Source organism: Odocoileus virginianus, chromosome 31, assembly GCF_023699985.2.
Source record: "Odocoileus virginianus isolate 20LAN1187 ecotype Illinois chromosome 31, Ovbor_1.2, whole genome shotgun sequence".
Taxonomy (NCBI): Eukaryota; Metazoa; Chordata; class Mammalia; order Artiodactyla; family Cervidae; genus Odocoileus; species Odocoileus virginianus.
In genome coordinates, this window is record NC_069704.1 from 36,159,941 (window position 1) to 36,176,237 (window position 16,297).

General features: G+C 46.9%; 1 protein-coding gene across 2 annotated transcripts in view; it reads right to left on the bottom strand.

Annotated features, from left to right (window-relative positions):
• The window catches only part of PTK2B (protein tyrosine kinase 2 beta), a 133,134-nt gene that overhangs the window by 47,664 nt on the left and 69,173 nt on the right, over positions 1-16,297 (bottom strand). For both annotated transcript variants that reach the window (XM_070459622.1, XM_070459621.1), the window contains exon 2: positions 15,829-16,069. In XM_070459622.1, the coding sequence (XP_070315723.1) occupies positions 15,829-16,032 (204 nt within the window). In that variant the 5' untranslated portion in view covers positions 16,033-16,069. The remainder of the gene's footprint in view (positions 1-15,828; positions 16,070-16,297) is intronic.

The window sequence follows — 16,297 nt, forward strand, 5'->3', positions numbered from 1 at the left end:
TGGCTTCAAGGATAAGCAAGCTGGCCAAGCTTTTGGTGGGTTCCAGAGACGTAAAGAGCTTACGTAGAAAGCTTACGTAGCAAGCTTACCTAGCCTTTAAGTGACACAGAGGAGTAGATGCTTAATAAACAGTGGCCATTGTCAGGGTGGGTGGACAAAGGAGAAGAGACGAGCTTGGCTCAAGGTCAAGTTATCCTGGGAGTTGGATTAATGAACTCAAGAAGTCTATTTTGTCGTTGTTTTCATCACTAAGTCATGTTCAACTCTTCTGAAACCCCGTGGACTGTAGCACCCCAGGCTCCTTTGTTCATAGCATTTCCCGGGAAAGAATACTGGAGTGGGTTGCCCTTTCCCTCTCCAGGGGATCTTCCCAACCCAGGGATAGAAGCCATGCCGCCTGCAGGTGGATTCTTTACCACTGAGCCACCAGGAAGATCCCCAAGAAGTCTATAGCTGAGACATAAAATTTGAGAGCCTGAAATAGAGTCTAAAGTTGCCTGAGCAGAGGCTCCTCTGACTCTCCCAGCCTGAGTGGGAGCTGGCGCCCTGGGAAATGGACCCAAGGAGAAACTGTCTGAGTAGAGGCTGAGGGAGAAGGAGAGAGCCATGGTCACCAGTAACTTCCAGTAACAGCTCATCAGCTCCATCGAAGGGGTCCAGGTGGCTAAGGAAAGCTGGCTCTGGTAAAAGGATCTGAGACCGTTTCCAAGCTGAAGCCATTCCTGGTGGGAGCAGGTGGCTGACAACGATGAACGAGCCTCAGAGGATGTCAGGTGATGGCCGTGGAGAAGTCGCCCGGGAAGAAATAATGCAGAGAAAAATGACTTCCTTCCGCCTAGAGCAAGAAAGCCACAAAGGGCTTTGCATTCCCAGGGCAAAGCTCATGATAGCAGGCTTCCTTTATTCCCCTTCAGCCACACATGGAGATGGGAAGTGAAGTTCTGAGAAAGTGCAGAAATAGGTGGAAAAGGACTTCTTTTTTTAAATGACTTGTACAGAACGTAAGAGGTGTCTCTGGAAAATATTCTGTTAAGAATAAGACCATTCTGTCAAATGTTTGGATTTACTAATAAACCCCAAGGAAAGACTCTGGCTGCTAAGCTGAGATTTATTAATAGAAGGGAGGAGGAATGAGATAATCCATTATGACAGAACCAGGAGGACTTCATGTATTTCTCCTTTTCTTTCTTATTTCTGTAAATATTAATTTTTTTCACTTGTTCATTTATTTTTGGCGGCACTGGGTCTTCATTGCTACACGCAGGCTCTCACTGCATGCAGTGAGTGGAGGCTACTTTTCGTTGAGATGCATGAGCTTCTCACTGGAGTGGCTTCTCTTATTGTAGAGCACAGGCTTAGTTGCTCCATAGCATGTGGGATCTTCGGGAACCAGGGATCGAACCCACTTGTCCCCTGCAATGGCAGGCGGATCCTTCACCAGTGGACTACCAGGGAAGTCCCTCATGTTCTTCTTTGAAAAAAGTCTTCCTACCAAAACATCTCTTGAAGTCATGACTTGGTGGTATGTTGTGTGGCGTATAGTGTCTGCCTTAGAGCAAGTTCGCGTCAGTGTGACTGGTGAAGCTTTATTCTCACATGGGGCGATGGCTTCCACGTTGTTCATTTCACCATAATGCCCCATAACTCACATCAGTGAGTCCTAACAGGCGCTGGCATTTGGGGCCAGATGATTCTTTGCTGTGTGGTGCCATGCGGCACCCACGGCTGCAGCCGATGGAAAGCCTTGCCCCTGTCATTCTGACAATGATGACAACATGACAAGCAAAAAAGAAGGCCCCTACATGTTTCCAAATGCCAGGTTCCAGGAGATGTGGAACAGCCCACAGGGTGAGCTGCCGCTCATCTATTTGGTACTGTTTTCTTCTGCATGTATCGATACCAAAAATTATACAAGAAAACCTCTCAATGATTCTCATCCATGCAGTCAATAATTAACATACTCTTGCATTAGGCTCCCTTCTAGGTGCTGTGGATACAGCAGAGAATGAGGGAAAGTCCTGTCCCCGGGGAGCTCCCATCCTAGTGCAAAGATAGATAGGAATATCTGTATTGTATCAAGAATCTGAAGGGCTTCCCAGGTGACTCAGCGGTAAAGAATCCACCTGCCAATGCAGGAGATGCAGATTCGATCCCTGGGTCGGGACAATCCCCGGGAGGGAGAAATAGCAACCCACTCCAGTATTCTTGCCTGGGAAATCCCATGGACAGAGGAGCCTGGTGGGCTACAGTCCATGGGGTCATAAAGTGTTGGACACGACTGAGTGAGCACCACGCAACATCAAGAATCCGAAATGTGCTTATACCTTGGATTTAGTTCTATGCCTGGAGATGTGCTACAGACTGACAGCTGGTACCCCCAAATGCATATTCTGAAGCCTTAATACTCAATGGGATGGCATCTAGAAGTGAAGCCTTTGAGAGGTGAATAAGTCGTGACACTGGAACCCTCACGTAGGAGACTAGTGCCCTTATAAGAAGAGACACAAGGGTGATGGACATTTTCTCTGTCATGTGAGGACAGCAACAAGTGGCCGTCTGCAAGCCAGGAGGAGGGCTCTCCCCAGAACCCAGCCCTCCTGGCACCCTGGTCTGGGATCTCCAGCTTCCAGAACTGGGAGTAACAAATCTCTGTTGTTTAAGCCCTGCGGCTTGTGTTATGTTGTTACAGTGGCCATGTCGTTATGGTGGCCATGCTGTTACAGCAGCCAAAGCATAAACTGATGAACTGACTCAAACCCCAGAAATATTCTGTATACAAAGAAACTCACTGTAGCAGTTATAAAAACAGCAAAAGCCCCGCCATAAGCCACCAATCCAAACAGTTTGAAAAGGACCATGAAAGTGATGGGAGGACCACATAGAGTTTATGTGCTAGTTTGTAAAATTGTATAAAGAGCTTGTACTCACTTTTGGAAACAACTTCTATTATAAATGGGAGGTGTAGTACATATACATATATCTCTGTATACACCCTGGTGGCTCAGTGGTAAAGAATTTGCCTGCCAAGCAGAAGATGCAGGTTCGATACCTGGGTCAGGAAGATCCCTTGGAGAAGGACATGGCAACCCACTCCAGTATTCTTGTCTGGAGAATCCCATGGACAGGTGAGCCTGCTGGCTACAGTCCATGGGGTCACAAAAGAGTCAGACATGACTTAGCGACTAAAAAACAGCAACAACAACAGCAAGGACTATTACTGAATAAACGTGTATTCCATTCTACATATCGTTGGATTCAATTTTCTAATATTTTGTTGAGTGTTTTTGCCTCTATATTCATGAGAGATAATGATTTAGAGTTTTCCATTCATGTTTGTCTTTCATATATTCATATTATACTTGTAAAAACCTTTGAAAATAAATGTCTAAATTTGGCTATTATATTAGGCTTAATTTAGCAGATGAGTCATAAAAAAATCCACAGTGAAATAATAAGAGCAGACATCAGCTTCCAATTCGAGACAAATGGTAACTTTTGCCTACATGCTTGGCTCACATGCTACCTGGTAGAGACCTCCTCCCCAACTTATAGTATCAGCTCTTAAGAGATATACAAACTCCCTGTGCAATATAACTCTAAAATTAAAATGCTGACTGGATAGCAAATGTCACAGGGTCAGAGAAAAACAATGGCCAAACTCACTCAGGTCTTGATGAAAGTTAAGTTGAACAACTATTTTGCCTTCTGGATCCTGGAAGCTCATATGTAAAAGCAAACCTCACTGATGCAACCACAGCAATACAATCTACAACTCCACAGATACTCAAACATTCAGACATTAACAAGCTCATAAAACTTAGACCGGAATTCTAGAGTCTTAAGTAAATTTAGAGATCATTTAATTTGATTCAGTTTTTAAATGAAGAAACTGCAAGCCTGGGAGGTCAAGTGACTTGCCCAGGAGTATACAGGAAATTCTATTTTAAGCCAGCTAAAATTCTATTAACTCTCCTTACACTTCATCATTTATGAAGGCCAAGCTTCCTTGAGGTCAACTTCCTCCTTGTCTTTACATCAAGTGATGTAGGAGATTCCTGGTCTCCTTTGTGGTCTATAGGCTCAGCTTATGCACTCATTCATCCATTTATTCTACAGACATCTGAGTGTCTGCTTTCTGTCAGGCACGAAATAGCCACTGGGAGACAATGGTGAATGAGACACAGTCCTGGCTTTCCAGGAAGCCACCTCTGTTTAGAGGCTGACAAGAGGCAGGCACCATACAACCTTTCTAGGGCTCAGATTAGGAAGTGGGAGCACAGTGGCGCCACCTGCAACCCCATGAAACCCACCTACACCCCACCCCACGCCACCTACTCTTGTCACTTTTTCACAGACCCTCCAAGACTGAGTATCCTGTGAGCTCTCAGATCCTTTACCATGACTCTGTAGCCTGAGCTCCACCCCACCTGGGTGATGGTTGATAATCCTTCTCCAGGGCACGTGAGCTAGGTGGGCAGCCTGCAGGCAGAAGTGGGTACTTAGGGGCAGTGACCAGTCCCAGCACCCCTGAGATTTCAATGCAGTGAATTTGGGATGTGACTTAGAAAACGGATACTTACAATTTCGCTGGTGACTTAGTTTGTCTGCCTCATCTGGGAAGACTGTAGTAGTGGTTATGTGAACCCCTCTGCCTGTCCTATTCACAGCATCTCTTGGCATTCAATGCCACTGACCCCAGACACTGCCCTCTGTACATACCAGGTCAGTCCAAAACTCTCTCTCCCTTGCTGGAATCTAGAGTTGAGACATGGAATTCCAGCCAGTCTCTGTTGACTTTATAACTGGAGTTCATCCATCCATCCATCCATCCATCCATCCATCATTAAGTAACTACTCAATTCAGCAAACTGGGAAAACAAAAGCTTGCTCTCTCATGGAGCTTGTTTTCTGTTGGGAGGAGGGTTAACAATAAACAAATAAGCATAATAATATCATAGGTCCTAATAAATACCAGGAAGACAAACAAAGAAGGCAGGGCACCAGAATGCTGGTCAGGAGAGGCTGCTGTTCTATGTGGTGTGTTCACGTGTGCTCAGCTGTGTCCAACTCTTTGCGACCCCATGGATTGTGGCCTGCCAGTTTCCTCTGTCCATGGGATTTCCCTGGCAAGAATACTGGAGTGGATTGCCATTTCCTTTGCCAGGGGATCTTCCCAACCCAGGGATCAAACCTGGGTTTGATCTTCTCCATTGGAGGCAGATTCTTTGACATCTGAGCCATTCTATGTGGAGTGGCCAGCAAAGTTCTCTCTGATAAGGGGGCACTTGAATGGATCTCTGAAGGAAGTCAGGGAGAGAGGGATGGCCTTGTGGGGGAAGGATCTTCCAGGCAAACGGACCAGATGTACAGAGTCCCCAAGGGGAGCATTTATGAAGTTCTGTGTGCTTGGCACATTTGGGGAACCGTAAAGAGGCCAGTGGGGCTGAAGTGGGGAAGGCACAGAGGAGATGATGAGAAAAGGTCAGAAGGCCAGGCCAGAGCTCAGCAGACTTTTTCTGTAAGGGGTCAGGTAGCAAATACTTCAGGTTTTGTGGCCAGATGGTTTCTGTTGCAACGATTCACTTCTGCTATTGTAGCTCAAATGCACCAGAAATAATATACAAACAAGTGTGGTTAGGCTCCCCCCCACCCCACAAATTTGTTAACAAAAACAGGTAGTCAGCCATATTTGGCCTGAAGGCCCTGTTGCAGGTCAAGGCAAGCACTTTGGATTTTACCCTGGGTGAGGAAGGTAGGCATCCAGAGAGTTTAAAGCAGAGCAGTGATATGACCAAAGGTATACCTTAACTATATCCCTCTAACTGACGTGTGTTTGAAAAATTCACCATGTCTGCTACCTGTGGAATGGAGCACACGGGGATACAGGCAGAGGCAGTAAGGAGGTGAATGCATTATTCTAGGTAAGAGATGCTGTCGGCCTGGACTGGGGAAGAGGCAGTGGAGGTGATGAGGAGGAAGTGCTCAGAGTCTGGATATGTTTTAATAGTTGAGCAGACAGGATCCCCTAATGCATGAAGTGCAGAGTGTGACAGAAAGAAAGAATTCAAGGAGGACTCGGAGGTTGACAGCTGGAGACACGGTCAGTGAAAGAACAGAGCTGCAGTTGGTGGAGCTGGAAAGACTGGAGGAGAAGCTGAATTTCAGGAGAGGATTCCGAGCTGTTTCTTCACACGGAGGTGGGCAGCCAGTGGAGATGGCGGGCAGGCAGGTGTACCTATGGCCTGGGGTCATGGGAGGAGGCTGGAGCCAGCGTTACACATTTAGGCGCCACTGGGTAAAATCAGAATTTCAAGCTCTGTGACTGGATGAGGTCACCTGTGGAGCGACAGGGGACCAGCCTATGGTGTCACCCGGGCTGACTGTCATGGGAATCGGGCTGGGGTGGGGACAGCCCACCGCTGGCCAGCAACTGAGAGTCCCAGGAGAAGGCAGGGCAAAGTGGTAGGCCTTCATTAGCCTGTGGTCACTTTCTGACACTTAGCCTTGTGTCAGTGTGGATGTGCAAAGGTGTGTAAAGTACTCACACCCTCCTGTGTACTATGTACACAGGCCTATGGGCTCCTGGACGAGGGTACCAGCATCTGCCATTGTGATCCCACTGAGGGCTTAAATGGTGGCCCCCTGAAGATGAGTCTGGGTGTCCTGGAACCTGTGATCATGACTTCATTTGGGAAAAGGGTCTCTGCTGATGTCATCAAGTTCAGGATCTCAAGATGAGATCATTCTGGATTATCTGGGGTGGAGGGTGGCTCTTAAATCCAATGACTAGTGTCCTTATAAAAGACACACAAAGGAGTGAAACAGAGAGAGAAGAGAATGGAACGTGAAGATGAAGGCAAAGAGTGCAGTGATGCAACCAAAAGCCCACAAGCCAAGGAAGTCTGGAGCGGCCAGAAGCTGGAAGAAGGATTCCATCCTAGAGCCTTCGAGGGAGCCCAGTCCTGGGACGCCTTGATACAGGACTTCCAATCTTGGGAACCATGCGAGAAAACACTTTTGTGTTTTAATCCACAAGGACACGGTAATTTACAACAGCAGCTCTAGGAAACAAATAACAACAGCAGGATGAATTCTGAGTTCTCCACACACCTAAGGGATCATTTTTAAAAAGTGCCTGAAGAGCAAAATAATAAAAGTTAACATGATTTATCACTCTGAAAGCATTCACTTGGATGTGCTAAAAGCCTGTACCTAACAAGGACATTCAGTGATGCGACTGCCGTTTAAAAATAGAAATGTGAGCACCAGCACCTGACTGCTAATTTGTGGACGTCATGAATCTGGGTGCGCAGTGAACAAAGGGGCCCAGAGGTCTGCACAGCTGCCTCGCGCTCACCTCTGTGGGCGTCGGAGGCGGGTGGGCTGGCCTGCCAAGCACACACAGGAAATGGGGAGAGGGTGCTGAAAGGAGGAGGTCCTTACGAATGTACCTCTTGTTGTCCCATTGTGTCTCTGTGGTGTTGATCTGTGGTTTCCTGGCGGAACCCCTTGTCTCAGGTTTCCAGCGACTGGTCTTATTCGTGGTGGGCTGGTCTTGTGTGGCTCTTTAGGGTAACCTTTCTCTTAGCAACAGCAGCTTCCCAGGACACGAATTCCTTTCCTCTTACCCCTCAGCCTCAAGGTTTTGCCCCCGGAGACACATGATAAGGGCAGCTTGGATTGCTCTGGAAACAACCTGAGCCCATGAACTGTGGCCTGTAGATCCTCCTCTGCCCACAAGGAGCTGCTGGTCCTGTGTCTGCTGAGGCTACTGTAACACAGGACCACAGACTGGGTGGCTTACATGCCAACATGTGCTCCTCAGAGTTGGAGAGGCTGAGAAGTCCAAGGTCAAGGTGTTGGCAGACCCAGCTCTTGGTGGGCATTGGCTTCCTGGCTTGCAGAGAGCCACTCTCTGGCTGTGTCCTCACACGGTGGGGGACAGAGCAGCTCTGGTCTCTTCACCTTCTCCTCAGGACACTAAGACCTCATGGGAGCTCAAAGGTCACAACTTGAAGCCCAGCTCGTAATAATACCACTGCTCTGGGAGTCAGGACTTCAACACACGGATTTTGGAGGGGGCGTGCCTGCTCAGTCACTCAGTCATGTCTGACTCTTTGTGACCACCGTGGACTGTAGCCCACCAGGCTCCTCTGTCCATGGAGATTCTCCAGGCAAGAAGACGAGTGGATTGCCATTCCCTTCTCCAGGGGATCTTCCCAACCCAGGGATCAAACCCACGTCTCCTGCATTGGCAGGGTGGGTTCTTTACCACCTGCGGGGGAGGGGGCACATGTTCAAGCCATAATACCCTGTGTCTGGTTAAGTGATAGGTTTAAACTCAAGAGTAACTGGGATGAATGTCTGACAAGATAGGGCAGGACACTGGGTGGCAGCGTCTGAGATCTGCCTCTCTGGGAATATTCTGGGATGTACTGTAAGACCACCGAATCTACAGGGAGGGCAATGAGTCCAAGCAGGCATACAGCAGGCTGCCTTTGGGACTGGACTATGCCCTCGTCACACACCAGGTGAGTGGACTCTACTGACCACCCCGCAGCCTGGAATCCCAGCGGTAGCAGGGAGGGGACAGAACTGGACCAGCCAGGAAAGGACACAGGATGGCTCTGTCTCTGACCCTCCCGGGGATGTTGATGTGGATTCTAAGTAGGGTGATGCTTCGGGACTAAATAAGGATGGATCTTTTTGTTTGTTTGTCTGTCTTCTTTTGTACACGTCATGCAGGATCTTAGTTCCCCGACCAGAGAGAGAACCCGCGCCTCCTGCAGTGGAAGCACAGACTCTTAACCATTGGACCCCTAGGGAAGTCCCAAGGACAGATCTTGATCATGGCTTCTCAGCACAACAGAGGCTGGCTGAGGGAGAGGGTTTTAATGTGAGGGCTCTGCTGACATCCTTGGAACCACAGCGTGTCACAGACAAGTGCCTCATTTTCTGCTTAAGGCCCTCCTGTGTGAGACACAGATGGTCCATTGACGGAGAGAGATGGGTCCACGCGGGGTGTGGGTCAGCTGGTGTCAGCAGGGGAGAGAAAACACCACGAACCAGCCAATCAGTGTGTTATGTAGAAAGGAGTGAGAACGGCACTTAGCCATAGGTGTTTTATCCTTTGAATCATGATGCTCTCGAGATTGGCAGGGGTACTGTTCATATTCATCCCTGGACAATGCAAGGAAAAAAGGACTCTCCCATACAACCGGGACATATGGTCAACCTAGCCTAAAGAAAGAGAGGAGAAGGAGAAAAGAGGAGGGAGAGGGAGATGGGAGAGAGAGAGAGAAAGGAGAGGATTAAGAGTCAAAGAGAGACACCCTGTGTGGGCACGTCTGGGTGGCACTCAGCTGGTTGTTTGCAAAGTGTTATCTTAACCTCTTTCCCAGACAAGCAAATTAGCATGTTAGAAAAATATATGATGATAGAAGCCTCCACTTGCTCCAGAGCTCCCCCCACACACAATTTCCTATGAATATCAAACAAAAGGGAAACAGGAAATCAAGAGGAGAAAACTCCATTTCTCATTCAGCACGTTGCTCCACTCTCTCCAACACCTGTCTAATTTCTGTTGGGTCCTAAACACAGGGGCCGGGGCTTATTTACAAAGCTTTTAACAACCTAGAGAAAACATCTCAAGGCAATTGTATTTATGTAGAAAGAGGCTGAGAAAAAAGGGGAAAGCATGAGACCAGCAAGTACACATGGAGTAACTATGTTTTGGAAATGTGTTGCCAAGTGGACTGTGCCAGGGCCGTTCCCCATGGCTTCTATTCCATCAGACACAATTCTGACACCTCCACTATTTGGAGGTCAGAATTTCTGGAGTGTTCTGGTGGAAGGACAAGTGCTTGGCAAGCTTGAAAGGACTGGCAGTACTTTGATGCAGAGAAGATGGTGAAAGAAGATACAGAGCTGCAAGGAGAATAATCCATCAGAGGATGAAGCCCAGCTGGGGAAAGAAATACTGGAAGCAGAGGGTGGGAGGGGCCAGTCCAGGAGATTCTTGGGCAGGGAAACTGGTCTGGATCTACATGACTGGAACACAGCATCTACAAACAGGCCATGAAATAGTTCCTTGATGTTTAGACCGAGCTCTCTTGTACTCTGTACTCTCACAGAATTTCTGTCTTCCTGTCAGAGCACTTGTCTCCATTTGTAAAGGTCCATTCATCAGTGGGGGTCAATGTCATTCATTATGGTGGGTCCTTAGCCTGAAAGCCCATTGAAAGCAGGGATTATTTTTGTCTTTGGGGGTTTGGTTTTACTTCCAGGCCGTAATTGGCATGGTGCCAGGTACATGGGGACCCTCAACACATCCTTGTGGAATGGATGATGAAAATATTCAGGACTTCTTCATTGATGATTTTACCCACATTCATGGCTTTATCCACCACCCAGAGGCTGACGAGATCCAAGTGTCTATCTTCAGCCCAGTGTTTCCTCCAGAATTATGTATCAAACAGTCTACTCAACATTTTCACATATATAACATAACATGAAAATGTCAGAGCATCCCAATTGCACTCAACAGTCCACAACTGGTTCTGTGATCTCCCCAGTCTCCAACCAGTTTCTCTTCAAGTGTCTTTCACCTTAGCGAGTGGGACCCTGACCACCTGAACTAGGGCGGCTGTTCTTGACACCTTCTTTGTTCCTGCATCTCTGGTTCATTAGCAAAACCTTTCATGTTCATCTCTTAAATTTTCTGGGTTACAATCACTTCTCTCCACAGGCCATGGTGATTAAGAGTGCAGGCTCTGGAAGTGGATTTCCTGGGTTTGAAAACAGGTTCCACCACTTATTAGCAATTTGCTTAAACTTCTGAACCTTATTTCTGTATACAGAGAATGGAGATAATAGTAGTATATACTTCATAGGTTTCTTCCGAGAAGTTGATGAGATAATGCTTATGATGCACTTTCAAAAGTGCTAGTTGCTATTATCATCACCACCACCATAAGCAGTACCACCATCATCACCATCACTACCATCATCATAATACCATCATCATTACCACCACCATCAATACCATCAACATTATCATCATCTCCACCATCATCACCATAACACCATCGTCATCGCCACCATCATCACCATAACACCGTCATCACCACTACCATCAATACCATCAACATTATCATCATCATCATCGATCCTCACCATCACCACCGCCGTCATCATCACTACTACTGCCACCATCATCACTGTCATCACCATCACCATAAATGTCATCATTGCATCATCACCATCATTACCACTGGCACCATTATCACCACCACAAGCACCATCAACCCTATCAAGTTACCATCACCATCATGATCACAACCATCACCTCCAAGGCTACAGTCTTAATCTAAACTACCATCATTGCTTATCTGGATCATCACAATAGTCCCCAACATCTTCTCACACCCGTTCTTGCCCTCTCTAATCTATTTTCCACTGTGTAACCCAAGTGATCTTTTAAAAACACAATCTCATGTCACTCACATATTTAAACTATATCAGTAGCTCTCCATGGAAGACGGGGTAAAATCCAAAACTGTTAACATGGTTTAACTAGTCAACCTTGGAAATCCTTTAGCCTTAAAACTAACAGGTGTATTGGTCACTTGAGGATCTTAGCAAAAGCTCTTTCCTTTGCTAGCAACACTGTTCCTCTTGCCCTTTCCTCTTTCCTTCCTTACATGAGCAAAGCCTCTCTGGAATGGTAACATTCACTGTCTCTGCTCTCCAACTGACTGCACAACAGCTTCTTCCCCCATCTTTTCATTGAAACTGATCAGAAAAAGAGCATTATAGCACCTGCTGGTGAAGTCAATGAGTCTATTTTTAGCCTTATCTGACTTGACCTTTCTGAGAATCTGACACAGCTAACCACTCTTTCTTCAAAGTTTCTTCTGCCTTTGTCTCTCCTTCCTGCTTTCTTGGTTCTTTTCATCTTCCTCTGGATGATTCTTCTTTTTTCCTTCACTTGCCCCTCTTTATCAGCCCCTTAGAAGTTGATTGCCCAAGGTTTCCTACTTAGAACATTTCTTTTGCTCTTCTCATTCTCCATGGGTGATCCTACCTATTCATGTGATATCCACTGCATAACGACTCCCAAATCCTCATCTCTACGGCCTTTCTCCCTCCTCAGCTCCAAGTCCATGCTCCTCTATGAGGGTGTTTCAGAAAGATGCCAAACAGAACATTCATAAAGCTGAAATCTCAGAACGTCCTTCCTTTCTCTGCTGGTATCTCAGTGAATGGTACCAACGCCCATTCAGTTGCTCAAGCAAAAGCTTGAGTCATCCTTGTTTCCTTTCTTTCTCTCTCTCCCTACATCAAGTTAATCATCAAGTTCTATTGACTCTGCCTGTTTAGATGCACTTGGATCTGTTGGCTTGTCTTTGTAACCTATGCCACTCCCTTAGTTCATCATATCCCACCATACACTACAGCCATGGCTTTCTAATTCCTCTGCCTTTCACCAGCCTTTCCTCTCTCCTACACTTTTTGTACTTTGGTCGGAGTTGAGGGAAAACAGATCCCTAAATGATTTCTTAGAGAACTGGTTGTCTAACTTATACAAGAAAGGGTTTCTTAGGCAAATAAGAAATGACTGACTTAACAGAACATCACTACTGTGGCTCTTTATTAGAACCCATCATGCAGAACAGCATATTAAAGATTCTAAGAAGTCCTGTCACAAAGGAATTGGTTCAGAAATGTAACCAAGCAACTCCAAACTCCTTTGACCACAAAAAAACCTTCTCCAGAATGCACTTACTAACACCTTGCAGGACACTACAAACTGTTTCAAAATACAAATCTGATCATCTTTCTTTACTTAAAGATATGACAGATAAATGGATAAACACTAAAGGATGATTTTAATTTTATTCTATGGGCGATTGGAAACACATGGAGATTCTTGAGCAGGGTAAAGACAATATCCACACAGTCAATAACTTCCAAGGACTGAGCTCCTGCTATATTCTGGATGCTTCTCATCTATAATTTCTGATCCTTAACAATGAGGCTACAGGCAGGCATAATCCCAAGGTGAGGGGACTGAGCCAGGTTGGCAAAGTGTTGGGTCTAAGGACATACAACCAGTAAGGGTAGAGTGGTATCAAGCTCAAGGTCTAGATGATTTTAAAACCAAGGCTGTTTTCAATGAGCAGGTGACATGGTGCCTCTAGGACAGATGTGAAACAGGAAAAATCAGAAGGCTGGGACATAAACTCCTAGGAGGCTATCACTTCTTTCTTTGTTCTTTCTCCACCTCTGTTTTCATACTTCTCCAGATAATACTTCAAGTACTAGCCATTCTTCATTTTTTCTTAAGATTTATTGATGTGGATCATTTTAAAAGTCTTTAATGAATGTGTTACAACAGTGCTTCTGTTTTGTGTTTTGGTTTTTCGGCCACGAGGCATGTGGGATCTTAGCTCCTTGACTAGGGGTTGAACCTGCACCCTCTTCATTGGAAGGTGAAGTCTTCATCACTGGATAGCCTGGGAAGTCCTTGAGCCATTCTTTCCAAGCTCGGGTCTTCTTGCCCTTTCTGTAGGCTATTGTGTTTTTCCCCCTTAAGCACCCAGCAAAACATAAGATGGCTCCAGGAAAGCCTCTCTCTTGCTTGAAAGCTATGTGTCTCTAGTGCCTGTCTGAGCCCAGATTCCTCAGCTTGATATTCTAGGCCCTCCCTTATCCGCTATTAAATTTCCTTTTTGATCTTGACTCTAGATACTTTTCTAAATATAACCCATGCCCCAGCCAAACCCAACTACCCACTGTTCAGCAGCCTCCCTGTCTTTGTTCTTGCTGTGTCCTCCTCTTAGAAAGCCCTCTTCAGTACTGCCTCTTCCAATCCACCAATCCTTTCGGGTCCCTTTTCACCATACCTCCACAGAACACGGGCTTCCCTGGAGGCTCAGATGGTAAAGAGTCTGTCTGCAATGCAGGAACTCTGGGTTCAATCCCTGGGTTGGGGAGGTACCCTAGAGAAGCGGATGGCTATCCACACAAGTATTGCTGCCTGGGAAATCCCATGGACATAGGATCATGGGCTACAGTACATGGGGTTGAAAAGAGTTGGACATGACTGAGCAACTTAGCATGTATGCACACCACAGAACACATCCTAATCTGATTAGTCTAACCACATGCTTTGGGTTCCAGCCCCAAAGGGCAAGGAGGTGCTCCAAACATGGAAATTGGGTTGCCTTCTGAAATTAAACTAGTAAACCCCATTGTAGATGGCATCAGCTATCTGCAAAGATGATATACCCAAAGGAAGGCTCAAGAAGTAGAGAGTTAAGGAGATCTGAAAACATCCTTTTGGAGGAAAGTGCCTAGGACTTACTCCTGGGACACAATTGTACACACATATCTGGAACCATAAGATGCAGATAAGGCCCTCATCAGATCAGTTATAGGAAACAGAGGTAAGAACCAACCCAGAATCAATTGTGACAATAGGCCAAGACAGCGACCTAATCAATTACATTCGGCTCGGTGTGTTGAAGCACAGCATATGCTGTTATAGACAGAAGGCAGCCAAATGCACAGACGTGGAGAGGCTGCTGCCAGGGTCGACTGGAAGAGACGCTTGCCGAGTCTGGGAAATGCTGACTTCCGGGACATGGCAGGGTTGGTGATTACAGGACTAGAGATGGTTTATCCAGCTCTCTCAGATCTGATGAATGTTCCCAAGATCCTCCTGCTTCCTTTGTTCAAATGACAAACCCAGCAAAGCCAGCTCTGGAGAATCAGTTTGGCTTTGGCTTACTTTCACATCATCAAAAAGGAATACTCTGAGCAGTGGAAAGTGATATCCTTGCTGTATCTACCTCACAGGTTCAACCAGATAATGTAGAGGGATTGATTCAGGCATGTATATAGGAAAGAAAGAAAAGTGTTAGTTGCTTAGTTATGTCCGACTCTTTGTGACCCCATGGACTGTAGCCTGCCAGGCTCCTCTGTCCATGGGATTCTCCAGGCAAGAATACTAGAGTCGGTTGCCATGTCCTTCTCCAGGGGATCTTCCTGACCTGGGGATTGAACCTGGGTCTCCTGCATTGCAAGTGGATTCTTTACCATCTGAGCCACCAGGGAAGCCCCATGTATATAGAAATTGTTCAGTAAATGTTGTATTTAAAATTAATCACTGTATTGTGGCTCTGCTTCTGATGACAAGCTCTCATACATTTGGTTAAGGTTAATTGGCTTCCTGGTGTCAAGGTGCCCTGGTGACTGTGGCTACTTAGATTTGCAAAACAGATTCTGTGACGCTGGATGAGAATGAACCAGTTGAAGTACAGCCTCAGAAAGGGCCTGGCAACCAGGCACCTGGTCAAGGGCATCTCTAGTTTATTACCATCCTCTAAAAGCCTCCCTTTTCTAAGCATCCAGGGCATGTCTGGGAAAATCACTCTTGTTCTGTGTTCAATGCAATCACTTGTGTATTCCAATTCCATTAGAGTGTGAACTCTTTGATGCCGGAGGGAACACATATATCCCTTGCAGAGCCTCAAATGTCATAAATAAGGAACAAGTTGAAATAAGATAAATCAAAGCTTGAGCAAATGACCTAGGGTTTGAAGGAAGGCTACACACTCTGCTCCCGCCCCCAGAGCTGCAGAGCCTTGGAGAGGAAGCCCAGAGCTGCAGGCGGAGAGCATCCCTCTGGTGCCCGCCCCTCCCCGCCATCCAGGGAGTGGATACAGGAGAGCTGTCAGGCTGAAGGAGGGATGCTCAGCTACCCAGGAAGAGTGAGGGAGAGACGGACAAACGGATGGAGCAGGTGGCGCCTGCCACACTCACCCGGATCTCGGTCTGCACAGTGCATTTAACCAGTTTGAAGTTCTTCCCAGGGTTGAAGCTGTTGCTATAGAAGCAGACCTTGAGGATCCTCACGTCTTCCTTTTCCACGTCTACCGGCACCACCACCATGGGCTCTGGGGGGCCTTCAGGCCGACGTAATGTGCCCACCTTCACTCGGCTCAGGGTCTCAGACACCCCGGACATCCTCTCTGACGGCAGCTAGGACCAGCACATCGCAGTCCTGCGGAGACAGCAGAGGGATGGCCCTGAAATGATGGGCGTGGGCCCACCTGCCTCACCCCCCAGGGGCAGCACCCAGAAAGCACACATCCTCCTACTCTTGAAGACGCCCCTTAAAGGCATCCGGCTTGGAGGATGGGGAAGTGGAAGCACAAAGGAGCAGTCTGAATGAACATCCAGGTACCAGCCAGAGGACCTGGTGCGTGCAGGCGGGTGCTCTCTGCAAGAG